The sequence below is a fragment of the Ambystoma mexicanum genome, chromosome 13 (assembly GCF_040938575.1).
Source record: "Ambystoma mexicanum isolate Mex_15411 chromosome 13, UKY_AmexF1_1, whole genome shotgun sequence".
NCBI classification, from domain to species: domain Eukaryota; kingdom Metazoa; phylum Chordata; class Amphibia; order Caudata; family Ambystomatidae; genus Ambystoma; species Ambystoma mexicanum.
The window spans coordinates 671862030-671889035 of record NC_090938.1 but is presented as its reverse complement, the minus strand read 5'-3'; the positions used below and the strand labels follow the sequence as shown (position 1 = coordinate 671889035).

Below are 27006 nucleotides of genomic sequence, written 5' to 3'. Positions count from 1 at the left end.
GCAAAACATCTCCGTTTCCGGAAGCACCTCAAGACCTTTTTCTTTGCATCTGCCTTTGCTCCCCTTCTCCATTGCTGATCTGCTCTCTCTTGGCACTGTACACCTGGCCACCCTCTGTCTCCTGGGCCTAGGTACTTGCTCACCCTGCCACCCTTCTGCACTGCCTCCCGGTCACCCCTTGCACTGGGGACTGTATCTGTACCCATACAGTCCCACACCCTCGTTTTTTCTTCTTTTTATGCACTTATCAGACTTACCCAGACTGCCGTAAACACCGCACTTGCTGGCTGCACTACCCCTGCTTATTGCTCCATTATCTATTTTATTTTTGTATTTATTATTTATCTGTCTATCCTCTGCTCTTCACTTTCCACTCTCTCCCTTCCATGCACTTTTCCACTTTTCCCTTCCCATGCACTTGCACATTCTCAATGTCACTGGGCCTAGTAAGATCGTTGTTTTGTTCCCCCCTGTTCCCCTCCCTTGCCTTGTCGTGCTCTGAAACACTTGGGTACGAGCGCAATACAAGTAAAATATCATATCACTAGTTATCATCCAGAAGTGAATGGTCAAACTGAGAGGGTGAATCAAGAACTAGAGAAATACTTATGTTGTTGCTAAAAGTCTGGCAAGAGTTGGGTTGAGCTACTATGGCTGGCAGTCTTTTGTTATAATAACACATCCAGAGATTCCACGTCCAGATCTCCTTTCTTTGTGAAACAGGGTTTCCATCCAAGATTCCTTCAGTTTTCGGTTTTGTGAATAAAATATAGAGTATCAGAAGCAAATCTGAGATGCTAAGGCCTCTCTTGATATGCTTTGGGGCAAATCTTTGTTATGATTGAGATTGAATTGTTTTGTACAGGATTTCACATTCTGGTAAAGCAGTGAAGCCCAGATTTTAACCTGCTGTGCAATGTAAGAACTGTAAAGACTGGAGGGGGTATCTGTACTCCTGCTCTCTATATGGCAGAGTAAAGGCACATAGCACCCCAGCCAAGATTCTCTATATAGTATTGTGGATGAGCAATCCACCATTAAGCTCTCAGGAGGTGATGCGGGCTGGTTCCTAAGTACAGTGTAGTCCCCAAACACTCACAAAGGAATGTACAACTGTTAGTGAAATCACAGTTCTTTATATAAATAAGATTCAAGCTATGTACACAATCACAATAACACACTTTGTGCTCAAGATAATCTAAAATGGTAAATACATACAGTTTCTATGTGGTACCACAATTACTCTTTGATTCCATTAAAATGCATCAACTGTACTCAGTTCAAATGTCATACAAATCCGTTAATAATGTGAACCAACAATAAACATAGGAGGAAAGAAGGTTGGTTAAAACAATAGGCAGAATACTGGGCCCCTACCACTAGGCACATTTCTGTATTAGGATCCCCCCCCCACCTGAGCAACCTGTAAATAAAGATATAACACAAGCCCAGTCAATATATTGTTCAATAAGTCTCATTTCCCTCTAAAAAGGTTCTACCACCCCAATATACTTGGAATAGCAGAGTTCAACGTCGGTTCGTCGACGGATCCTTCTTGAGCGACCCCTTTAAGGCAGGAGTCACGGATCATCAAGATCCCACGAGGAAATGGTGAACAAAGGCGTCAAGGCCGCAGCTTACATCCTGGCGGTGCTCGTCGATGAGGCATGCGGTGCACCTCAACGACGTTAGTTTGTTGCTGCAAAGAATTACTGAAGAACTATGGCCCAGCAAGGTCGTTGGGTCATCAGCGTCTTTGTGGTCTTTAGGTGGCGGGAAACCCACCGGCGGATTCTCCTCGGTGCGTCGGCGGCCTTGACTTTCTCCGGCGGGACAAAGCGGTCGTCTGTGAATAGCCAGGGAGTCCTTCGTTCAAAGTGTTCTTAGGCAAAGGAGCACTGCGGCTGCGGTGGGCGACGGCTCTTCGCTTTGTGATTCTGCGGCGGTAACCATCTCCGGTCGGCAGCCTTTTGAGGAATGACTTGCAGGGCGCTTCTGCGAAGGTTAGCTGGTGCACGATGGTCACTCGTAGCTCAGGGAGAGGTATCCTAGCCAGGTCCTCTCTTGGATTAGTTCCTTGAAGGCACAGCAGATTTCAGATTGGCGAAGGACAGGAGCAGCAATTGTTCTTCTTGCAGTGGGCTTCAAGGTTAAGCATCAAGTATCAACTTCAGCTTCTGAACGATTTCCATCAGTGAGAGGTCCCCAGATATACTGTTTTGTCTCCCATTCACTCTGCTCGGTCACACTCTAGCAACCAATCATCCAGAAGGTCATTCGTGCAGGCAGGCAGCCAATCAGGCTCACAGTGCATTCAGGTCATTCTCCTCCCTCCAGACACTCGCAACAAGGAATGTGTATTGGGACAAGTGCCCAGCCATTCAGTACTCCACACTGCATTCATACTAGTTTCTGGCAGGGCTGTCTCAGTCTTTGTATCACATACCAGAAACCAGACACCTATAACAAGAAGTGCATATTGGTCACACTCCATTCACCCAGGTCCCACCCCACGGGTGTACCCACAACATACAGTCATTGGGAAGGCTCCAGCTAGTCTGGCCTGGCCTTCCTCACAATACCATATACGGAACTTCCACCCAACAGCCAGTCACGGGGAAGGGACAGAGTCAGGGCTTCTCAGGACTTTGGGGAAAAACAAGGTAACGGGTAATAGAAAGCAAGAGGCCACAGGGGCCATCTTGTCTCCTATTAGGAATCCACTGATTCCAAAGGCAGGGCCTGGGTATCCCAAAATGGAGGATACTCCGAGCACCTGTCAAATTCAGCATGGAGCTGCCACCAGCTCATACCCTGGTCTGTGGGCCAGACATAGGTGCCCAAAAATATCCCCACACTCATGGGTGCCATAAGGGTATACCAAGGGTCTGTACACCAAACCAAAAAGAGGTAGAGCTGCACTGCCAGGAGTCCCACATGGACTCCTGGGCAGAAAATAACACAGAACATACACGAAAAAGGACTAAAGAACAAGGACAGGGAGACCCTGTCCCTCCAATGCATTTCCAGCATCACAGGAACGTAACGCTATACTTGCAATTGCAAGCACTAGTTGGCACAAATATGTTTGGCTTTCAAGAACTTCAATAGTACCGTATTACAGAGATTGCTTGTAAAGTACACCCCTGAAAATCCTTATTGAAATATGTTAAGCTAAACGTGAAGGATTGTAGCTTGAAGACTAAAAGTCTCTGAATACAAAGTATTGCAAGCCTGAAAAATCCCTCGGGTGGCCAACCATCCTGTGACTGTCTTGTGAGCAGCGCACAGCTTGTGTGGGGTGGGGAAAGTCTCAACTTTGCTTCTCTGTGGCGGGATCAGCCATTCAAAGCCTTCCCAGCTTGCAGAGATTATACTTTTTCGTGTCATATTTCAAAAGCGGGTCAGCACAGTGGCACCCACTGAGGTTTTACTATGTAGCCACAGATCGTTAAACTAGGAACAAATAGAGGCTAATGTCCCAGATAAAGCAGTAATTGGTCCCTTGGGATCCACTTTTACCTCTTAAAAGTGCAAGTGGTGGGTGATAAGAAATGCGAGGGGTACATAAGGCTGCATGCAATGTGAAATTACTCAAGCAGATGATCTTATGTAGCATTTTCTTTCACCATGACTTTTATTCTTGGTAATATAAAGGACACATGGTCACATTATTTAGCATGTTATGTTATGTTGTCTTTTACCGTGCACCGTTACCATTGGCATAGTCTCCAGGCGCTCAGACTGTTCTGTAAGAAAGCGGATTGGGTAGGTTAGTGAGGCTAGAGGGAGCAGGATGGAGGTTGTTTTTTTCTGTTAGTGCTTGTAGAACCAGGAGGAACTGGCATCTAGTGTGGGTCTACTTTCGAAGTGTTTGGATTGTGCGCACTAGGGGGTTTATGTTAGGATGGGCAGTGTCCAGTAATTGGGTGTTGTTTGAAGCAGTTAGTTTCATGGTGGATGTGTGTGGGTTGTGTGTTTCAGTGGGATTAGACTGATCTGAAGGACCGTGTGAAGTCAGTGGGGGGGTATGCTGGAGAGGAGTCAGAAGCGGGGGGGTGTTAATAGTTGGTGGCTTCTCTTCATCCCCTTTGGTATAGTATGGCAGCGTTGATTTTGTGCCGGTCATTGTGAGTTAAATATCCATATTGTCAGCCATTTTCTGAAGGTGAGGTGGTCTTCTGTCATTCTAATTTCCTTTGGGATTGTGTTCCATAGATTGGCAATTAGACGTGAGGATGCATTTCCTCAGAATTTCCTTTCTTCGTATTATTTAGATTTGGAGGTCATCGCTTAATATTCGGTCTCTTCCTTGTTGGTAGCAGTTGATCTTCGTCTGGAGGAATTCAGCTCCTTGTCTGTGTAATGATTTGCGGCCAATGTAGAGATCTTTGAAGTTGATTTTGATTTTTTTTTTTTTTACCGGGAGCCAATGTAGACTTCTCAGGGCTGGTGTAATGTGGTCTCTTCTGTTTAGTCTCAGGAGTGTCCTTGCTGCAGTGTTTTGGATGTGTTGTTTTTAGTGAGCTGACATTCCAAGTTAGAGGCTGTTTGCCTAGTCGATTCTTGATGATAATAGGGAGATAATTAAGAGGGTTCTATGTGGGAAGAAGAGGTAGCGGAGGATCCCTCCAACTACCGTCAGGAGGTAGAAGCATTACTTTGTGATAGCTTTGACTTTTGGTTCCAGTGAGAATCCGTTGTCCATGAGTATAACCAGGTTTTTTTTTTACCACAACTGATGTCTCCGGTTGAGTTCCCATGGCAGGCGCCCAGTATAGTTGGGAGTCTGCTGCATTGTCCTCTTGGGGTGAGATCATTATTTCTGTTTTGGTGGGGTATGATTTGAGGCTTTTGGTTGACATCCAACTTTCTTTGTCAGTGAGGCAGTTGTAGAGGGTGTTGTTTGGGTCTTGGGTCGTGGCTTTGTGTGTCGTCTTTGTAGTCGTGTAGTCCATGGTTTTGAGTGATTTTCAAAAAGGGTGAATGGAGGTAGAGATGAAGGGGAGAGGCTAGAGCCTTGTGGCACCCCACAGAAGATGTTTGAAGTAAAAGGCGGTAGGTAGGTTCTTTTGATTCGGTTTGTGAGGAAGGATTTTAGCCATTTTAAGGCAGTCTTTTAGCCATTTTAAGGCAGTCTTTTACTCTGCATTTGTCTATTCTCTCGATTAGTGTTGTGTTGAGGACCCACGAGCAGCGGAGAACATCACACTTACCAGAGTTCTTCCATGTGGCTGTAGTGAGACTAAATGGCCTCTGATGAGCACGAGCAGTATGGAGGACTCTCCGGTCCTCGTTGGTGTTCGGGGCCACGTGACCCAGTCACGGGCCTATCCAGAGGCTGGAAGCAAGCAGGGGAAGCAGGATGGCCTAGGACGGACTGCAGCAGGAGAGGGCAAAGAAAGTAACATTGGGGCTAGGGTTGAGGACCCACGTCCATTGGCAGACACTGCACCGCTAAGCCGGTAAGATAGCTCAGCGGGTTGAGCGCTCGCTGCTGTGATCAGATCGCGATATGCCGGTCGCAGGTTTGAATCCCAACAAGGCCAACTCAACCTTTCATCCTTCCGAGGTCGATAAATGAGTACCAATTTCGGTCGGGTGATATTATATGTAAATATGTGCTCTGTAAAGCGCTTTGAATTAAGGCACTATATAAATAACATATCATTATCATCATAACTTACCAGAGGTCTTTCCAAGTGGTTGTAGTGAGACCATGCTGAAACTGTAGTCTTCTATTCAGGCTGGGGAAAATATAGCTGTAAGCATATTAAGTTTTCTCAATAGGTTTCTACAATGATTTATGAATTGTTGGATTAGTTTGTGATTTGTGTCTTTTTCAAAGCATCAAACACATTATTACTTAAGCTCTTGAAACCCAAACTTTAACTAATATTTACATGATATGTATGTGTTCAAGTACTTAAATTGCAAATCGGGTCCAAAGCCTGGTTTGTTATCGTTAGTGAGCATTTATATAGCACCCTATATATCATTGATATGATCTCAAAGCGCTTGTGGGTTGAATGCCCTTGGGGACTGCAGTACAGGTCCGTCGAGAGAGTAGGGTAGTATAGGGTGCTTGGGAGCACTCAATATGTGTGCAGCAAGTGTGATTGCCTGATGGTAGCTGCATCCTAACGTTAGGTGGGATGATAGTGAGAGATCAGTCGAATGTGTGCAGTTAGGTGTTTGGTCTCAGAGTCTGCATTCTGGCTGCATTAGGCCTGTGTAGGACGTTTGTGTGCTGGGAGGCCGATTTCTTCATGGGGTATAGCTGCGTTCTAGCAGGATGTTGAGGTGCTCATGGAGTATTGTTCGTATGTGTGCAGCTAGGCCGAAATTGATCGAGGGGTATAGCTGCGCTCTGTTGTGAGTTGGCGTAAATAAGAGAGTGAGCATAGCAGTAGGAGAGGCGAGTGTCTGGAGGGGATGATTTACTCTTGTTTCACCGTTTAACCATGTGTGCTCTTAGGCAAATTATTAAATCACGTTGCGTCTTCTCTGCCAACATTGGGAGACCCCAGAAGGGAGTTTGCAGCTTTTGCTAGAGAAGCCTCAGTCATGGTTTGCTAGAAAATAGAGTTGGTCCATAAACAGTGGCCCTCCATGTAGTACACAGCAGTTATTTGTCTCCTGGCCTACACATGACAACTTTTTTGACTGTCCCTATCCCTGATGCCCTCAGGTATTAAAGGCTGATGACTCTGCTTTTAATGTTCTTTTCTGTAATGTCACTTATGTTGATATCAATACATATGCAAATTAGATGTTCTGCATGTCTTTAGTCTCACAGGGTATGGGAAATCCAACACAGGTGCCGAGGAGAAGGTTTATGGGTGCGTACCCTACATGCATTACAGCAATACAGTTTTAAAATGGCATTTGCCACTAACGTTACCCAAAAAATGGGTATTCGGGTGGGGGAGCCAAAGCACGGTGAGGTGGCATACACCTTGGCATCTTAAGCGTCTTGCATAACCATTTAATAAAGTTGGCCACACTAAAGATCTCCTTTCTTTCACACCCCTATAACTTCAGCACTTACTGGCACATGAAAAATCTGCATTTAGTCATATTTAATATTCATGTAAAAAGCTAACCGTTTTGTGTCAAAATTGCTGACATCGTGGATATACGAAGAAGGTGGTTTTCTTTGCGACTCCCTTTAATAGTCTTGTAAGAAGGCACAGACTTGTGGGTAACTGGAGCTCTCCTGCGGCCTTAGGGATGGGAACGCCATATCACCAATTCCGTCACCTAAATAAATCTTCACCTCAGAAGAGCTGCGTAGCGCTGGCAAAAGAGATGTTAAAGTAAGCGCCTGGCCCTTACCCTCGGCGCCTTCCCCGTCTTCATGGCGGGGGTGGGAGCTAAAACCCAGTGGTGTAGCAGGCCTGACTTCCGGGGAAACCGGAAGGGCTTCTGCTGTGCTTTGGCAAGCGGGAACTTCCAGGTGTTGGTGTTTGATTTCGTTTTTAGTACACCTGGAAGTTCTGGAACACATAAAATTCCGAAATCGGAGGCCCAAATAAGCTGGTGCGTGTGCTGCAGCTGGAGAGGATGAACGCTAATGTCGGGGCCATTTATTGGAACCCTGCTGCTTACATCCGCCAGCTCTCCAGCAGGCAGACAGATTTATTTCCGCAAGACCTGTTCCACCTTAAGTGAAATGGAAACCTGGACTAGTTCCCCAGTCCTTTGCATACCTCAGTCCTGTTGGACCACTTCACTCGCCCACATGACGTTTTCTCCACTTGTGCTGTAGCGTGTTTTTTTGCACAAAAACGTTGGTGGTGGCAGGTGTGCCCTCCGGCTCCAGTGTTGGTGTATCGAATCCATCCCATCAAGCAACATGGAACCGTGGGACATGGTGGGCGGCTTACAGGATTTTCACTGCTTTTAATTTATTGCTCCAGAAATCGCAGTAGTTGTTCACTGAAATGGAGGTGATGAAGTCTGCAAAGCGGTTTCTTTTCCATTTAAATGTTCAAACCATGAACACCTGCAGCACTGTATTAACCTGACGGAGTACAAACTACTGGTGTTATTTAACATCAGTTTTAATACTTACGAGGTTTTCTTCTTTTTTGGGGGGAGGTATTTGTTCCCCTCTTACTATGGCACCTGTATCCTTCTTGCCCCCTCGCCCCCTCTCTCCCTCAGACCTTTTTCAGGTTTTGTGCTTTTGTTATTTTATGTTTTCACTGATGTCTTTTATTTTAACCCTTCTTCTCCTTTTTTTGTTTTGCTCATGATGCATGTTTGGAGCCCTTTCCCAGCACCTCCTTTCCACTCACGCCTGCTATCCCTTGTAGTTTGCCTGGAGAAACCATATTTAGCAGTTCCCTGTAGAAATGCACTAAGTTTTTAATGGAAAATGTATTGGAGAACAGAAGCATTGCTGCAGGCTTTCATGCTGTGTTTTAGCTAAAATTATGCCATTCTAAGAGCTGTGTTCAGGATATAACTGCGCCCACAGAATTTTGTGCCCCCATCAGGAGACCATCCGCCCCCCACCTTCCTTGATCATAAATGTGCTTCCCTTTCTCCTGCAGGTGGAGGTCCTGTATGAAGATGAGCCTCTGAAAGACTACTATACCCTCATGGATATTGCCTACATCTACCCCTGGAGGCGGGTAAGTCGACACAGTCTTTCATACACAGCGCTCTTGTGCCGAAACCCATGCACCCGTATCTTAGGGTGATCATCCTTCCCAAGAGAGTCTGCTCACATTAAGGTGTTTACCCCCACACAAATATAACCTATATATATTTCTGAGGCTTGTGGAATCTGCTTAGATCACATGCTGTGCATAGGCCGACATCTAGTGGAAGCTGCAGAGTATTACAGTTCGTTTTTCAAAACTCGAAAATGGGTGTCGACACACGGCATGCCAGTAATACTATCTCTAGTGTGACGTCCACTGTACCTATGATCCTTCACGCGTCTAGGACCCTCAGATTGTTTTTTTCCGCCATACTGGTCGGAAGCATTCCGCGGAGTTCCCTGGCCATAGCCATACTTTTGCTAAAATATTGTTATATTTCCCCATTTCTCCACCCCAACATCGAGTCACCGAACATCCACACTCGATGCCGGCCCGGAGAAAGAATCGACCGTCGGGAGCTGCACGACAGATTTGGGCCTCGGAAGGCCTCGGCCCCGCAAGTAGGGAGAGTGGGGGGTGGACATACTCTACACTCTTTTGATATATAGGTACATTCTTATATATTCCTACACTTATTAGCCCACTGCCACAAGGTGCGTATGGAGGTTACCCCTTTCCAATTTTGCCCCAAGTGCAACCGCAAGTACCCTTGGGTTGACACATGCCACGTGCAATCTCTGCTTACCGAGGGACCACCCCGAGGCTAACTGCAGAGCGTGTAGTAGGTTCAAACCGAAAACACTCGAGGACCGTTCGATCAAGCGTTGGGCCCACCACGCCAGGCGTCAAGAGGCCATGGCAGCAGAGGGCGCCTTCAGCGACGGACGGCGAGGCCAACGTGGCGTCAATTGACAGCCAAGCGCAAGTCCCCGACCTCGGAAGGTCGTCTGGCAAGGCGGCTATGGGGAAGACCCCCGGCGACACAAGCGCTACCCACAGCACTTCCACAAAACACATGAAGTCCAACCGAGACTCGACACACACGTCGAGTACTCGGAAAAAGGCACATAGAGAACGGTCCGAATCAGTGTCCTATGGGCGTTCTAGATCGCCGCATGACTCCAGGCAACCATCCACTGTTGCCAAGAGTGCCTCGCTACTCAAGGTAACGGAGGTTCGATCGTCGGAAGACGAAGCCGACCTCTATCCCCAGACCGCACTCCAGGAGTCGGCGTCAATAGGCAGCGCACGGCTGTTCCCGAGTCCCAACCTCCACACTCCAGAGATAGGGGCACTACCCCCGAACCTCGGCGGCAGGTGTCGAAGGGGCGAAAAAACAGGGTAAACACTCTTCCACCCATGGGGAAGAGGAAAACAGAGGAAGCAGTCTCAGCCTCCTTACACACCTCAAAAGCATTCTACTCCACAAACAGATGGACAAGTCTCGGTCTTCTGTTATCCCAAAGACCCCGGTTCAAACCAGTAGGTCTAGTCAAGATAAAACAGGGAAAGGCCTCCAAGAAAAAATCATTCCCAGTTCAAGAGAATGGTCTAGTGATGACATAGACAGAGTCATGTCAAGGATGTCATCATTGGCTGATTTCTACACCAAAAACCCTGAACACTTTCTCTTTTACCTCCGACGGGTCAACTCCCTCAGGCTCTAAAGATCCTATACCCCCAAGTAAGAAGTCCCGGGTTGAAGCTCCTACTTCAGACCCCTTCAGTATACAGCCCTATTTTCAATATCAGGGAGATCCATCCTTTTGTGAGGATCCAGATTTGGGCGTGTTGGAAGAACAAACTGGGACGGGCTACTATGGGGATGACGAGGACCAAGAGGAGGAGGAGGAGGCCAACCCAGAAACCTACAGGCTAGATTCCCCGGTAGATAAGAACCCCCGGTTACCGACTCCCCAGTCGACAACCAGCCTCTCTTGAATGAAGTGCCGTCCAGAGCGGCAGAACACTTCCACATTGACACCCAGGGTGCTCAGGAAGAGAGGAACTTTGCCGAGGAGTTTTGGGAGAAAGGAGACCTGTTGCCCAGGCCATCCCTATCCTTAAATCAATACAAAGAAGGATAGACCCTTCCCCTGTTAATCCCAATCTCACTAGGGCGGTAAACCCCAGAGTTGAGAAGCTTTTCAGGGCAGCCCAAACAGACCCACTGTACATAAGAGTGCATCTGAAACCAGACTCCCTGGTAGTTAAACACCCGTAAGAGGGCGGGAAAACCCTTGTCATCGTCGGAAGCTCCTCCCGCCAAGGAGAGCAAGAAGATGTATGGCTTGGGCAGAAAAGTAGCCTCCACTTCCGCCTACCAGGCAAGGATTGCCAACTCCACCACCCTGCTGGCGAGTTACAACTGCCACCAGTGGGAAGGAGTCGCGGCACTCATAGATTCCGCCCCAGAACCCTGAAAAAGCCAATTGGCACGAGTTTCGGCGGAAGGAATAGCCGTGTCCGGATGCATATTAAAAGCAACCTTTGATGCCGCGGATAACACCAGCAGATTGATAGCAGAAGGTACTGTTATCAAAAGGCATGCTTGGTTGCGACAGTCTGGGTTCAAAGCCCAAACCCAAGCATCATTGATAGATAAACCGGTGGAGCCGGATCTATTGTTTGGAAAGGCGGTCGAGGACGCGTTGAAAAATGCCAAGGACGAGTATGAGACACTCAAATCCTAACCAATAAACCCCCAAACCAGAGAGGGGATGGCAATTTTCGTCACCCACGCGAACAAAATTCAAAGAGAGGGTCTAACTATTCCCAGGGGCAGGGTACACAATGGAACAACAGCCAGCAGTCTACCCAGGGTTATGGCGGGGTAGTAAGAGAGGACGTGGTAAAGGTAGAGGCACGCCTCCACCAAAACAGTGACGCTCCGTTCAGGGTAACTTCTCACGCATCCCCAGTAGGGGGGACGCATTTCCAACTTCACCCAAGCTTGGGAAGGGATCACATCAGACAGATGGGTGCTGTCCACAGTGTCCGCAGGATACTGCATAGAACTGTTAGAGCGTCCCCAAAACCACCCTCCACGACAAAGAATACATTCTTTGGACCACCAGACGATCCTCCTCGAGGAGATCGTCAATCTTCTAGCAAAGGACGCGGTAGAACTCGTCCCGGGACAACAGGTAAACAAGGGTATTTATTCAACTTACTTCCTTGTGCCAAAAAAAGATTTGACAATGCGCCCAGTATTGGACTTACGGCCTGCAAACAAGTATGTCAAGCCCCAAAAATTTCGCATGACTACTCCAAGAAGTAATCCCCCTTCTAAAAAAGGGGGATTACATGGCAACATTGGACATGAAAGATGCCTATTTTCATATTTCCATCTTCCCAGTGCACAAAGTACTTGCGCTTCAAGGTGGACAGTCGGCACTACCAGTTCAAGGTACTGCCCTTCGGGATAGCCTCGGCTCCAAGGGTATTCACCAAGGTACTGGTCGTGGCGGCAGCACACCTGGACGACTGGCTCATCACGGGGGAGGCCCCAGTAATTTTCAGAACAAACATTCAAAGGACGATCGACCTCCTCTTCGAATTAGGTTTCTCAATAAACGAGAAGAAGTCAAGTCTGGTGCCAAGCACCTCCAAACAGTTCCTAGGAGCTGTCCTAGACACGCAAGAGGGGTTATACTGCTGCAAATTCCGCAATATCAGGCCGGTCGCCAGATAACGGTACGTAAAGCAATGCGTTTGCTGGGCATGATGGCGTCCTGTATTTACCTGGTCCCCCACGCGCGCCTGTGCATGCGTCCCATGCAGGAATGGTTGGTGAAACAGTAGTCTCAGGCAAGTGGTCAGTGGGACGATCTAGTGGTCGTTTCGCCAACACTGGTACAAAGCCTTCACTGGTGGACAAGAGAAAATCTGTCCAAGGGGAAACCCTTTTACTATCCCGAGATACAGGCGGTAGTCACAGCCGATGCATGCCTGACAGGGTGGGGAGCTCACGGTCTCTGGTCTCACTCAGTGGCCAAGAATCACATCAACCTGCTAGAGCTTCTGGCAGTATTCAGAGCGCTTCAAGCGTTCGAGCCCTACCTGCTGAATCTGTCAGTGCAGATCCGGACGGACAGCACTACAGCCATGTTTTACCTAAACAAGCAAGGAGTGACTTGTTCGCCAAATCTGTCCAAGCCTGCCCAGAAAATTTGGATATGGGCACTCAGACGGAAGATCTTCCTGTCATCTCAACATGTTCCAGGGGATCTCAATTCTCTGGCGGATGCTTTGAGCAGAGATCCCCTCCCAGAGGAACATGAATGGTGTCTACACAGAGAAATCGTAGAAGATATCTTCTCTCAGTGAGGTTTCCCCACTATAGACCTATTCGCCACAAGCGAAAACACAGTGCCCAGCATTTGCATCCAGGTTCCCCCAGCCAGACTCCCAGGGGAATGCCCTGTGGATGAACTGGTCAGGGATGTTTGCGTACGCTTTTCCACCAACACCTCTCATCAGGAAGGTGGTCAACAAGATGAACAGAGAATCAATGACGCTCGTCCTAGGTGCTCCCATGTGGGCGAGACAACCGTGGTTCCCACACCTACGCAGACTAGCGGTGTGCGAACCCATCAAACTCCCGGGCTGGTACAACCTACTGTCCCAGCACCAAGGTCAAACAGTGCATCCTCAACCCAACTCAATGAACCTAGCAGCATGGCTCCTGAGGTCATAGAGTTCGGACATCTCAAATTACCACAGAGATGTATGGACATCCTAAAAGAATCTAGGAAGCCAAACACGAGGTACTGCTACTTTGACAAATGGAAACGATTCGTTATCTGGTGCCAGAATAAGCAAGTCACCCAGTTGATTGCACTCCTTCCACAATTGTCACATACATGCTCCACCTGCTGGATGCAGGACTGGTATTTAACTCACTGAAGGTACACCTGGCAGCGCTGTCAGCATACACCACATCCCATAACAAGGTGTCATGGTGGAAGATACCAGTGGTTAAAGCTTTCATGGAAGGAGTAAAGAGACTTCACCCTCCTATTTCAAACCCACCACCAGGATGGGACCTTAATGTGGTGCTATCTAAACTCATGGGCCCCCCATTCGAACCCATGCATAAAAGCAGTCTCAAACACCTGACTTATAAGACGGCCTTCTTAGTAGCAATAACATCTGTAAGAAGGGTCAGTGAAATTCAGGCTCTGTCAGTGCAGGATCCATTCTTTACAGTTCATAAAGATAAACTGGTTTTACGGACACACCCCAGGTTCTCACCTAAGTTTATTTCTAAATTCCACGTGAACCAGTCCATCGAGCTTCCGGCTTTCTTCCAAGACCCACAAAGCTCGGCAGAGGTGAAACTACACACCCTAGATGTATCCTTTTTGTGATGTGTACTGTACCCATGGTCCTTTACACGTAGAGGGTATAACGTCCTTTCATCGCCAGCCATTTTTACGTGTGCATTTTAAACATGTACGAAATTACTAAAAAGGTTAACATTTTTTGTGGGAAAGGGCAGGTAATGGTTTGGGGGGGTCGGGAGGTCGGGAATGGCTAAAAATAGATGGCGGAGGGGGGGGGATTTGGCTCCCCAGCATCCCAAAGAAATAAAAAAAAACTGCAATTACCTTTTTTGCCATTTTGTACATGGTTAAAAGGCAATTGTAAAAATGCCTCACGATGAAATAACAGAACTGCGTAGAGGTCCCTCAGATTTCTTTCCGCCATTGAGGTTGGTCGCAAGTTGCAGAGTTCCTTTCTAGGCTGAGCTGAGTTAAAGTTTATTCGTATTCTTATGTTGCACCCTTCGGACAATAGTGTTGGCTTCTCTATGCATGGCACTGTAAGAAAGGAGGTCAGGGTGTGTTTGTCGGACAGCGGCAGTGTTAGCACAGTTTTTCTAAAGTCCACCTAAAGGACTTTATAAGACTATCCTTGGGCAATACAGAAACTCCATCTCTTATTTGCACCCTGTGGGGAGGGGGGAGCCAACCAATCTGGAGGCTAGGAATGCAGGATACTGCCAATCTAGCCCACGTTCCAAGCCCCCTGATGGCCTGTTTACCCACATGCCATCTTCCTCCCACGCTCCGGTACCTTTTTTTAACCCCTCCCCACTTACCTCATTGCGGCAGCGAGTGTTGCTGCTGCTTCTTCTGCTCCGCCCTGTTTGGCCGCCATGGAAATCAAAGAGGGGCTCAGTACAGAACCTCTCCTTCCTTTTCCATGCTAGCCATGTTTCTATAGTATTTTCTTTCCGTGAATGGAACGCTGTGAGGCAACCTGTTCATGGAAAGAAAATACTTTACATTAGCCCCGTCCCAGACCATCGGATAGCTGCTAATAGAGTTAACCAAGGGCTGGAATGGGTGGTAATAAGGGCCCGATTAAAACTCCCTCGCTACACTCTGTCCTTTAACTGTGGCCTGGGTTGTTACCACCTGTTCCAGCCCTTGGAGCGGGTGGTTAACGCTTAAGTATAAGTCTGTACTACTCAAGGTAATGGTAGTGTAGTGGAGCAGCCAGGCTTCTCATATGAGGGAGAGAGGGATGTAGGGAGGTACAAAGAACTTGTACGATGCATAGGCCCAAAGAAGAGTTTTAGATATATATACAGGTAAAGAGAATTCTTTAGAAAGGGAAGTACTATCATAATAAGCAGACACAATATAAAACCACTACAATACTTCATGAAAGTAAACCACTGCATAATGGACTTCTGGAATGGCAGTATGCAAGTAAGTAAAATCAAACTAGACAGCTGTTCCTCTTAGGCCCACCCGGCCTCTGCACAAGTAGGTAGACATGAGGTGGACTTTATACATCGCATGCACACATCCCCTTTTCCCGGTGTTGGTTGTACTCCTCGAGCCAAAGAAAAGGGGGATGTGTATAATGTTCCTTTCGAGTCACAGCATCATGCACACTCCGCCATTGTGTACACCCCCAGGGTTTGATCTTTCCAGGTGGCATTGAAGGGGGCGTGGCTTGAGGTGTTGCATGAGGTATCACTGCCATTAAGCCGCTAATGTTATTGGGGGTGGCGGGGGCAAAGTTGCCATGTCCCACATGCAGATTAGCTATGGATCCTAGGTCTGGTTAAATGCTGAACACAAAAATGAGCCAAAATTATAACTCAAATTATACTCGGCAAAGACATTTCAACCTGGAACCCTAAACTTAATTTGTGCGCGTATGTACACACACGTGCAGTATTGAATGCATGTCGGTAGCCGTGTGTGTTCATCCAGGTGTACATAGACTCGAATCCAAATTGCCTCCTTCTTACAATGGGGGATCGGTCACCCAGTGATCTGCAGATGGTACATTTTACTGTTATACGGAAGCTTGTGTGTTTGTTTCTGGGCATGTTCATGTTACAGTGTACTTGTTTGGGTGCCTCATCTTTGTATTAGCCCTCCCTTAATCTGCCCCCCCCCCTCGCTTTCTTTACCCAGAACGGCCCACTCCCACTTCGGTATCGTGTGCAGACCGCCTACAAGCGCCTGAAGCTGAACCACGCGGCGCATTCCGAGGGCACCAACACCAGCGGGACATCCGAGTGCGACTCTGTGAGCGACAAGGCCAACAGTCCGGCCACAGGACCATCGGCCTCTTGCTGCTCCTCGCTGCCCAGCCCAGCTACACCGGGCCACGGCTCTCCCAACAACCACGCCAGCGGCACTGCTGTCGACATGCCTGCCTCCACTATGCACAACGGCACCTCGAACTGCCACCAGTTTCCGCCCTCTGCCAGCCGAGGGCGGAGCATGACTGTCAATGGGACGCCGCCCTCACCTTTGACCTGAACAGCACATGCGCTCTACGGATTGTATACTTATGTACATAAAAAATATACAGACTTATTTTCTATTCATTGACCAGATTAATTTAAACTTCAAAAACAGATGTGTAAGAGAGAGGGACATTTTGTTTTTGTTCGAATATGTTTGTAATTTATGAAATTGCATGTTCTGGATGTACGGCCCCTGCCCCCTGCCCCAGTCTGTTCCTGGGGTGGCAATGTTTTGATTGGGAACCTCATAGCTGAGGTAATATTACCTGTTCTGGTATTCTCTGCGCGTACTCGTGTTGACCCTGAGTTTGGACTGCACGTAGGCAGACTGGGCTGATAGGTTTTTTTTTTTTGTTGCCTCCAGCCCCATCCTTAAGTTCTATAATTTCATGCCAACGTCCTCACTTGTCAAACCACGAAGAGCTCCACTGCAGGACACTACGGTGACAGGTGAGCCATTTTGATGTAGGGGGGGGGGGGTGTTTTGAATGCTCGCATCTGTGTTTTAAGGGTACCGCGCTTTCATTCTAGCCCTGCGTGTGCTTGTGAGCTCGAGACAGGGTGGCAGCTGGCCATGCTGACTGGCCCATGCACAGTGGAGTCCACGTTCTAGTAATAAAGGAAAAAAGGCTTTCAGTTGGGCCGATCACATGACGGACTCGTTGTGCACGTTGTATGTTAGGAGTGCATAGAAGCTGCCACAGGTTGACGGGACTTCCTGGGAACATGTAGTTTAGATGTTTTTTTTCAAGCCGGAATCAGAATCTGAATTGACCTTGATTTAAAGGGGGATGTGGTGGGAACCCAGAACGAGGTGCCTATGAATTTTGAGGGTTGGTGAAGTCAACCGGAAAGGCTGTTGAGCACATTCACCATTTATAAAACTTCAGCAGGTTTCATGCTCTATTTTTGAGCTTCCACAAGAAACTGAACCAGGAGTTGAATTTCTAACATACCTGGATCCCCTCCACCTCTCCATCCCTAAATAGAATATGATCGGGATGGCGGAATAGAGTACATAACACGTCCCTTGGGCACTCTGAAAAACCTTTTATAAAGCACCCCCCGCCACCGTCTATCCAGCCTGACAATGCGTCTGCCATTTTTCATGCATCAGGCTCTAGTTTTTTTTCTAGATTTATTCATGCTTTCGCAGGTCCTATTGAGCTAGCATTTCAGACCTTTCTATTAGGAGGCGCGTGTACATGTCGTGTGCCTTTGTGGTGCAGAACTGCTTACTAGATCTCCTAACAAGATCTATTCTGATCACAAGCTCCTGTTGTGACCTTGGCGTTCTCTCGTCGGCTCATGTTGGAGTTCTGTCATCTATCATGATCCTGCCTGTCTGTTCGACTCCTGCATCTCATTTGATGACGGCCCTACTGCCAAAGTCTCAGAGCGGGGACCAAAGTTTTATATGGGGCTACTCTGTCACCTACCGTGCCCTCTTTCCGTTTCATTGCTTGGCCTGGTTGTTCGAACCCTCAACATTTCCCTTTGTCTGCTATCATATCGCCACCTAGAATCCCTGTCGACGCGGTGAGACGCTGTCAACCATGAACTTATTCTGCTGGATGTGTTGCATAGTGATTATTGTTTTTACATTCTTGTGCTCCTACAGGGTAAAATGTCTTTGTTCGGAACCAGCGTAGTAGCGGGTGGTCTGCATGGACAATGCGAGCAATGAAAGTGTAGGTGTGGGAGGGAATTGGATTCACAAGTCTAAAGCCCTACCTCACATTCCACGCAGTGTCGTGTAATTATGCCTCAACTACTTCACCTTGTACTAGAAGCAATTACAAATTCCTTTGGGTATCCGGTAATAGGCAGCGTCCGTGTCCCTGATCAAGGTGGTTCACAAAGCGGTGACAAAGGTCAAAGATTTGGAAGTGTGGGGCAGCAAAGCGTTCAACACAGCCGTGTTCTTCACTTGATCCTGAAAGTATTTGTGCAGATGTTTGGCCTGGCTCAGGTGTTTTAACCGAGGTGAGGATTTGGGTGTGGGAGTACAGTGAACAAAAGGAGATGTGTGGAGAGTGTGAATAGTGGGAGGTGGGGGTAGCACATCTACATTTGTCAATGGTACCACCTGCGTCTGCTTTCGTCTTGTACAGTGTTGAGTGTTCTGTAATATATTGAGATCATTGTATATCATTACTGGTTCATACTTTGTACAATTATACAGCTTTGAAAATATAATAAATGCTGCAATGTCCTCTTTACTGCTGATGAACGGAATGATGTTTCATTCAAGTCGGGAGGGGGGGGGGCATGGGAGCACCAGGAGAGCACAAAGTGGTTTTGTTTATTGTGCATTTGTAAGGCCGCTCATACATCAAGAAATTGTATTTCAAAGCGCCCAGAGGGCAAAGGGGAGGGAACATGGGAACAAAGGCAAATAGAAAAGCTGATAAACAGGAAAGGGGCGGTCCTACTAGGCATTGTAAGCATTCAGAACATGCAAGTGCAGGGAGAGCGAGAAGGGACAGGGAAGGGGCTAGTGCTAGGAGTTCCACAGAGGGAAGTGCCAAGGACTCCGTTGTGTGCAACAATAAGTGCCTGGCAGAGATCGCTTGGTACAGAGTGATCACCTGCCAATAATATGTGCAGGCCTGTGGGTGCGGGTGTTGTCTTGCATGTTTGCTCTTTACCAGAAGGCCTCTCCAGTGATGCTGCCACGGATGTGACGGTACAATGCAGCCGTGACTCCATCCCTCCTGATAGAAGCCTGAATGGAAAAAAAGGGGTGTGCTCCCATAGACGGGATGACCTGTTCAGTGATGAACTGATGGTCCGCACAATGGACAAGGGCATGGATTGGATGATAGGCAGAAGGGTAAGCTACGGACGGGGAAATGGACATGGCCATAAATGAAGTGATGGAATGGGCAGACGACCTGACCCATGCGTGGACAGGATAGATAGGAGAACAATAAATGCAGCGATAGAGGGAAAGACAGGATAATGGACTCTAGCCTAGATAGGTTGATAAACAGGAAGCTTGAAAGGATGATGGATGCGACAGTAGCCAGAAAAGATGGACTAATTGTATAGAACAATGTTGAAATATGAAAGGATGGCATGACGAATGGGGGACAACTAGTGATGGGCGGCATGATGCATGGGACAATGGGTGAAATAATGTAGAGGATGATGAACAGAAGGAAAGGGGAATGGATGGGGTGATGGGCAGAGCAAGGGGTGGTACAATACATGTAATTCTATAAAGGACAGCAGACAGGGCTTGGGAAGGGGCAGAAGAGAAGATGCTGCAAGAGGCAATGGATGGACTAATGGACGGGGACATGGCCAGCACCATATATGATATAAATGAACAATGAATGGGGCAATGGACAGAAGGAAAGAACAATAGTCCTGGTGATGTACACATTGGATGGCAATTGGACAACAGAAAAGGGAAAGTGTGACGCATAGAATGATGCATGGGATGTTGGTTGAGACAATGGATGGGTGATGCACTGGACAATGAATAGGAATGGACTGAAGACCTGAATAACTTGCTAGTCATTGGGAGTGAAAACAAATGGGGTGTGGAAAGAGGGGATGGGTAATGAGTGACAGAGAATGCAAAAGACAATGGCGGGATGACTGGGAAAAGGATCATCGACGGCAATAAAGATGCGAGTAATGGACGACACAATGAGCAGAGGGACCGGAAAGCAGATGCAGCAATGGATTAGATGATGAACGGAGTAATGGACAAGAGGAGGAACAGCACCACAAAGGTAGTGATGGACGTAGCTCTGGTGGGAATAATGGACCGGGTAATGGACAAGAGAAAGGGGAGTAATTGGTTGGGGTGATGAATGTAGTAATGGATAGAATAGCTGACAAGGTGAAGGGCACGAGGCTGAAGTAGTGGGCATAATGAGGAATTGGTTGTTGGCCAGACTGATGGATGGGACAATGAATGAGACCGTGGACAGGTGTTTGACTGTGGGTCTGCCTGAGGGATGGGGATGGTGCTACCAGTATAGTGATGGGAAGGGACATTGGGAAATCTACAGGAGGGCATCTGTGATGAAGCTACCAGCAGAGCACTTAAGACAGCCGGATATTGTTCACATCTTAACTGACAAACTTAACAGGTTGGGTGAATGTCCATTACATTAAGGAAAGAAAACCGTAGGGCTCATCCTACTTGGGCTAATTAAACAGTGTATAGGAAGGGAATAGACAATAGTGTCAGGGTAGGGTATTGTACCTTGATAGGGTCTTGGAGGTCTGCGAGGGTCTAACATACATTGACTTCGTTGGAACCCCTTAGCTTGCCTTTCTGGTTCCAATCTCTCTCCATGCACCCTTGGTAAGTGCTACCCGATATTCTTCTGTTAGTCCCAGTGTCGTTTATGACCCTCACAGCACTCCATTCATCGGGAGCTCCTGAACCCTCCATTACGTTTCGCCAGACTGCCGCCAGTCGCCTCGTTGCATCTCCCAACCTCCCCAGGTTGAAAAAAGCGATCCCTGCCGAGGGGATGTGGTGCCGTTTACTTTGACCAAAATTGGCTGGTACCACTAATTCTCACGCACTGGAGATCTTCAAAGCAAGCAATCCCGACGGCTACCAATGGGGCCGAAATCTGGGGTAACTCTAACATCAGTCTGCAAGTGAGAGAGTGATTGTAGAGACTGTTGGAGGCTCCCATAAAGTGCCCCTTCAACTGTGCAGCCCTCAAACTGGTTATAAGAGATTGAATACAGAATTATGCTACAGCCTCTCGTACAAGATAAGGCTTTGGAATTCAGCTTAATTCGAGGTCTATTGAGAATGTCTCCGTGATGTATTGGAATCAGTAGGAAAGTCCCTCTATTGGTGTAAATTGGTAAAGCAAGTCCTAGCCGCAATAGGCATCTCGCTTATGTGGGATAAGTCTACCATGTATGTCAATAGACCCAAAATGATTTTGACCCCCCATTTTAACGATGGGTCCAAAGCATTGGTAGAGTAGTTCTTAAACTACTGCAGTATGTTAATAGAATGGATATAGTTTAATACGTTTACTGTATAGCATTACATTTCTTATTAAATTGACATGGATTATTTATTAAGCTTTTGTTTTTGTTTAACATGTACGTTTAGTGCCAGAGTCGAAATAAGTATTGAACAATCAATTATTTGCAATGTCCTTACAGTTAATGTTTATTCTAGCAAACCATACATCACCCTAAGCCAGTGGTCTTCAAACATTTTTGGCCTGCCCCCCCCCCCCCACCCGAGCAAAAGTTGGGCAGACCGGGCCCCCGTAAAAAATGCCAAATGGATCGTATGTACAAATGTCTATCAACTATTGCATGCCTTCACCGCACTCTACTCCCAGTATAGTCCCTCGGCTCCCATCACAGTCGCTGGGCTCCCTCATCCCACTTCTACCCAGTCCTTGGGCTCTCCCCACCCCATCACAGACCCTGAGCGCTCCCCATTACAAGGCGCTCCTCTGCGCTCCATTGAGACCCCAAGGCCTGATCCACAGAGCATGCCCAAATATCTTTTCCCATGTGCTTTATTATTTTAGCAACATGCACATTCAGTGCGCTCGATGCTTCGGTTCTTCTCTTCCTTCTCCCACTCCCAAGAACCAGCCTGCCTCCCACTTACCCTGATTGGTTCCTCCTCCCCTTATCATGAACCCTCCCAGGGCAGCCCCTGCGGCTAGGGGCCCCAAGGCAAAGGGAGGCTCCATATCGTGTCTGCAGATGTCAGCAGGGGAAGCCAGCAGCCAGCCTTCAACCAGCAGCGACCTCCCAGGTAGGTGGGGCATGAGTGGGGAGTAGAGCAATCACTTCCGTCACATCCTCAGGAACCTTTAACTCAGCTGTTGAGCCACATCTAGAGGGTGACACATTGGGGCAGAACTTCGAGTATTAAGATAGAACTGCGAATATTACCTGCATCACTCTTGGGGAACACCCAACACTAGTATTCTCCCACTATAAATGTACTCTCAAATATAGATATGACAAACCATATGTACCTGTTATAACGCTAAACCCACTATTTTATTCTGAAACCTACAGCACTATCAAACCTAGGCCTTTCACCCACTATACAGGTCTCTCAAATCTAGGTGTAGCCTCTCTCTTCTTTAGTATATGGTGAAACCTGCTGCATTGTGAAACTTAGGCCTTTCTCCCATTATACAGGACTCTCAAATGCGTGTGTAGGCTCCTTCATGGTCTATTATATGGCGAACCCTACTGCATTGTGAAACCTAGGCTTCAAAGGTACACGAATCTCAAATCTAGGCCTGCTTCCTCTAATGCACTGGACAAAGATCGCCCCAGCCAAACAATTACGAAACATACGGTACGTATTTCTCACACCACCATAGTGGACACAGGCCGCAGGCACAGCCAATCATCCATGCACAATAGAATGCTGCTATGGCTATGCTCATCCGGTCTAGCATCACATATAGCCTTCCAGACTGAAACACCCGACGTACCTCAACACCTCTGCCACTAGCATACAGCAACTACCATCCGACAGGAGCTCGGTATAGCTGCCCACACAGACTTTCTCAACAATAGCAATCTATCGCAAACCTCCAACAGCGCCCACCCACGTGCCTGACCTCTTTGGGCTGCCTAGTCAAGGCTTGCCAGCCACCCAAGTCCTAGAACGGCAACATGCACACATGCATTCCCTAAGCTAAACTACTTACAATCTTCCACAACATTGATTACGGTCACCGAGGGCTTTCCAACCAGGAAAAAGCACATTGAGGCCACACAAGTGGGGAAAGAGCGCTATATAAATAACCCAACCCAATACAATAGTTACTGGGCTCCCTCATCACACTCCTACCCAGTCCTTGGGCTCTCCCCACCCATCACAGACCCTGGGCACTCCCCATCCTGCTCCCACCACTATCCCAGTGCTCCCGCCCATCCACCTCCCACCACAGTCCCTGGGCTCCCTGTTCCCAACACAGCCCAAGGGCCAGTGGAAGCTGGTGAGTTTTTTAAATGGAGGGACATAAGTATTTTCCACAAAAATGCCATAGCGACCGAGAGCAGCGTGGGAGCACGAACCGATCAATGCGGGTTGATTGCGGGGGGGGATGGGGCGTTCCGCCTGTGAATAATTTTTTGAATAGGTTAAAATGTTGTACTTTAGAGCATATAAAAAGCCAAACAGTTTGCAATTGGTGCTGGGTGCGTGAAGGGGGAAAGCGTGGTATTTTTGACTGGACATCTATGATAGATATCCAGTAAAAAAAAATACCATCCTTGTCCCCTGGGCTCCACAGTACCTATGAAGGAGAGGTGATTTTGGCAGGTGGGTAGTGGAAATGCCTTTGTTGTACAACCCTCCTTCCCCTCTACACGCCCCACTCGCCAAAATCAGCTCAACGGACACACACACACGCACACACCATCATTCATACGAACACCCATCACCATACGCTCACTCATTACACAAGCATACACGCATCCATACACATATTAAATAAATTAACATATACGTATTTTCTGTAGGGGCCTGCGCGTGGGTGCTGTAATGCCCCGCTCCAGGTTGCTCTGTCAATATGTGTGAGGATGCGCCAGAGCTCCCTCTCTCACATACAGACCTGCAGTAGCCCAGCCAGAATTTCCATTGAGCTATGCAAGGCTACCGAAGCAAAATGCCCCCAGCGTTGCATGACTCAGTGAGCATGTGCGACTGGGGAACTGAACTGTCAAAGGGGAAGCATTTCCCCTTTGCCAGTTCAGTCAGCCCAGGAGCACTCCCTCCACTGGAAAAAGCAGCTGAGGGAGTGCTCAGTGTTTCACTGGTCTGGCTCCTCTGCTCCTCCATAATGGGTGTGGGGGCCACTGGGTGGAAGATGAGCTGCCAGGCTCGGACTGGCCTATAGGGCAATGCCTGTACCAAAAATGTAAAATACTAGTGTAGACTAGTAAAAATGGGCCACGTTTTTGGCCAATGTGGGCCAGTTTGAGTTATTTCAATATGCAGTTTAATAATAATAGTTTTGACCATTGTTGCTGAATAAATATTCTTTAAATATCAGTTTCCTTACATTTTAACAAAAAGCACCCCCTTAGGTACTATTCAAACAGTCTGTAACTAAGCTGTTACCTGGACACTGGTTCTTGCTGCAGGTTTCCAAATGGAATTGGTACCAAGAGTAATTCTGTGGAAATGTACTACACTTATGCAAGCAATGGCACTTGTAGGTTACATTCAAGTCCTTTCTAAAGTAAACCAGTGATTCCGTGGTAAAGATTTCCAAGAAAGTCTATTGCAGTTCAATAATTTTTAGAAAATCTAAGCTGGATAGTTGTGGAGTGCTGAACAGTGGAGGGTAAGCCTTGCCTGGTTTTGATATGGTCCTCGTTTCCCGAGCCTCTGGCGTTTATTTTCATTCTTTTTGCCCAGCCCCTGCCTTACCACCCGCCCTGCCCTTGCCAATAGGCCTTTGGTCATAACACATGACTGAAATCTGTGCCTCTTAACTAACGCCAACCTGGGCAGCCTGCAAAGGGCCAGAGGCAAAGGGGCAGTTCCCATCCCGTTTGCCAGGACGCCTGACAAGAGACACAACAGCTACAACTAGGCAAGTTGGTAAGGGTGAAGAACAAAGCCATCACTGTGCTCTGGATTGTTTATTTGTTTTTATTTTTATTTATTGGTTATTTGTAATGCGCCTATACACAAAAAGGTGTTTCAAGCCTCTTCAAGACAAAGGAGGGGTACAAGGGAAAACAAACCGTAACGTTCCTACTAGTGTCCTGAAACATTCGGATCGTACAAATGCTTAAAAAAAAAAAAGTGAGGAGTGCGGCGGAGTAGGGGAGGTGAACAGAAAGGGGTGAACTGGATAGACGGACAAGAAACGTCCTTAATAAGTCATGAGACAATTTAGAGAGTGCAAGTACTAAAACAGAAGACGAGGGGGCGCAATGATAGTGTAGGAAGGAGAAGACAAGGGGAAGAGATGGAAGTAATTAACTTTATTAAGGCGTGGGACAATTCAGAGCGTGAAGGTGCAAAACTTAAGAGGGGAGATGGGGAGGTGACGGAAGATGGAGGAAAGGGAGAGACGAAGGAGAAGGGGTCATTAAGATCAGAAGAGTAGGTACAAGCAAAGGCTGGAATGACAAATGAGATAGGAGTGGGTGCACAAAAGGAAAGCCTCACCCTATGGAGGGGGGCTAGAACACAAGTGCAGGAGCAAAGGTAGGTAAAGGGCAACAATGGAACGCCTCACCCTATGGAGGGGGCTACATATATGCAGGTGCAAAGGTAGGTAACAGCAACAATGGAAATCCTCGCCTTATGGAGGGGATACGTCCCATATATGCAGGTGGAAAGGTAGGTAACCACAACACTGGAAAGCCTCACTCTATGGAGGGGGATACGTCACATATGAAGGTGCAAAGGTGGGTAACAACAACAATGAAAAGTCTCGCCCTATGGAGGCAGCTACATCACATATATGCAGGTGCAGGTAGTTATCAAGCAACAGTTGAGATCCTCACCCCATAAAGCTGGGGCAATACAACAATACAGCCAAAAGAAAGGAGAAATGAGGGCAATTCAATAAAGAAGAAAGGTCTGGCAGTAACAGGCCTCAAGAAGCAAAAGGTTGCTGGTGGCTCAGAGGAGAAGATTTACTGTAGGAGTCAGCGTGAAGTAATGCACAGTACGGTGAGACAAGTTTAGTGGAGTGAGGGAGAGGTAAAATGTCAAGGAGAGCAGTAAGGGTAGAAATTGCTACGGCTTAGTCTCATGAGTGGGATAAGACACAGGACAGTCTGCAGACAGTCAGTGAGCACAGGCCAGAGGAAGGGGGAATTAGCCTTCCTACCTTGAAATGAATGTGGCGTGGAGAGGAAGCAACGGTTCAGGTGGGGTGCTTAGGATCATCACAGAAAGAAGGGAAGATCGGACAGAAATGAAAGGTGGTTGGCGCCGGGCTGCTGGAAGCCCCGGACAGGCGATGTTCCTAGCTTTTCGATGCAGCCCTTAGATGTGAGCTAGCTTCCCCATGCTGGCTCACTTGTACAGGATGTAGCAATCGGGGTCCAGCCACTCCGCGTAGCGGAGGTAGGATTCCACACTGGCCAGGCAGAAACCATGTAGGTTGGGCCAAGGGGCCATGTTGAAGCAGAGCAAGCGCTCTGTTGATGCCATAGAAACACCACAAGGCTTACCTTGCAAAAAGGGATTTGTCGTAGTGCATTGCGATGGTTGATGCACTCAGGGGCCAAGGATGTAATGCAGACCCAAACAGGCGATGTTTCTGCTGGCCCTTCGATGCGGCCCTCATATGTGAGCAGGCTTCTCCATTCCGGCTCAACTGTACAGCGGGGCGTTCGTAAGGAGTAAGCCTTTGCATTGCCACAGGAAGTTGATATACTCCCTGTGCTATCTGACACACTCAGTCCTACAATCACCCCGATCCTGAGTCACTAGAGTGACCTGGGCAGACTGAATGTCTCCATAAAATTCATTCAGGTGAGACTGTTCCATTTTGTATTTATAAGTTTGATTTGGCGTGAGAATGGCCAGTATTCACACAACCATTAATTGATAAGCGACTATTCCTTACAACCCTCTAAGAAGACAGTCCTGAAGAAGGC

General features: G+C 47.7%; 1 protein-coding gene across 1 annotated transcript in view; it reads left to right on the top strand.

Moving 5' to 3' along the window:
• Positions 1 to 18617, top strand: part of PCGF2 (polycomb group ring finger 2) — a 153249-nt gene extending 134632 nt beyond the window's left edge. The window contains exons 9-10 of the mRNA XM_069634694.1: positions 8562 to 8642; positions 16058 to 18617. Coding sequence (XP_069490795.1) covers positions 8562 to 8642; positions 16058 to 16408 — 432 coding nt within the window. The 3' untranslated portion in view covers positions 16409 to 18617. The remainder of the gene's footprint in view (positions 1 to 8561; positions 8643 to 16057) is intronic.
• Positions 18618 to 27006: the final 8389 nt, after the last annotated feature.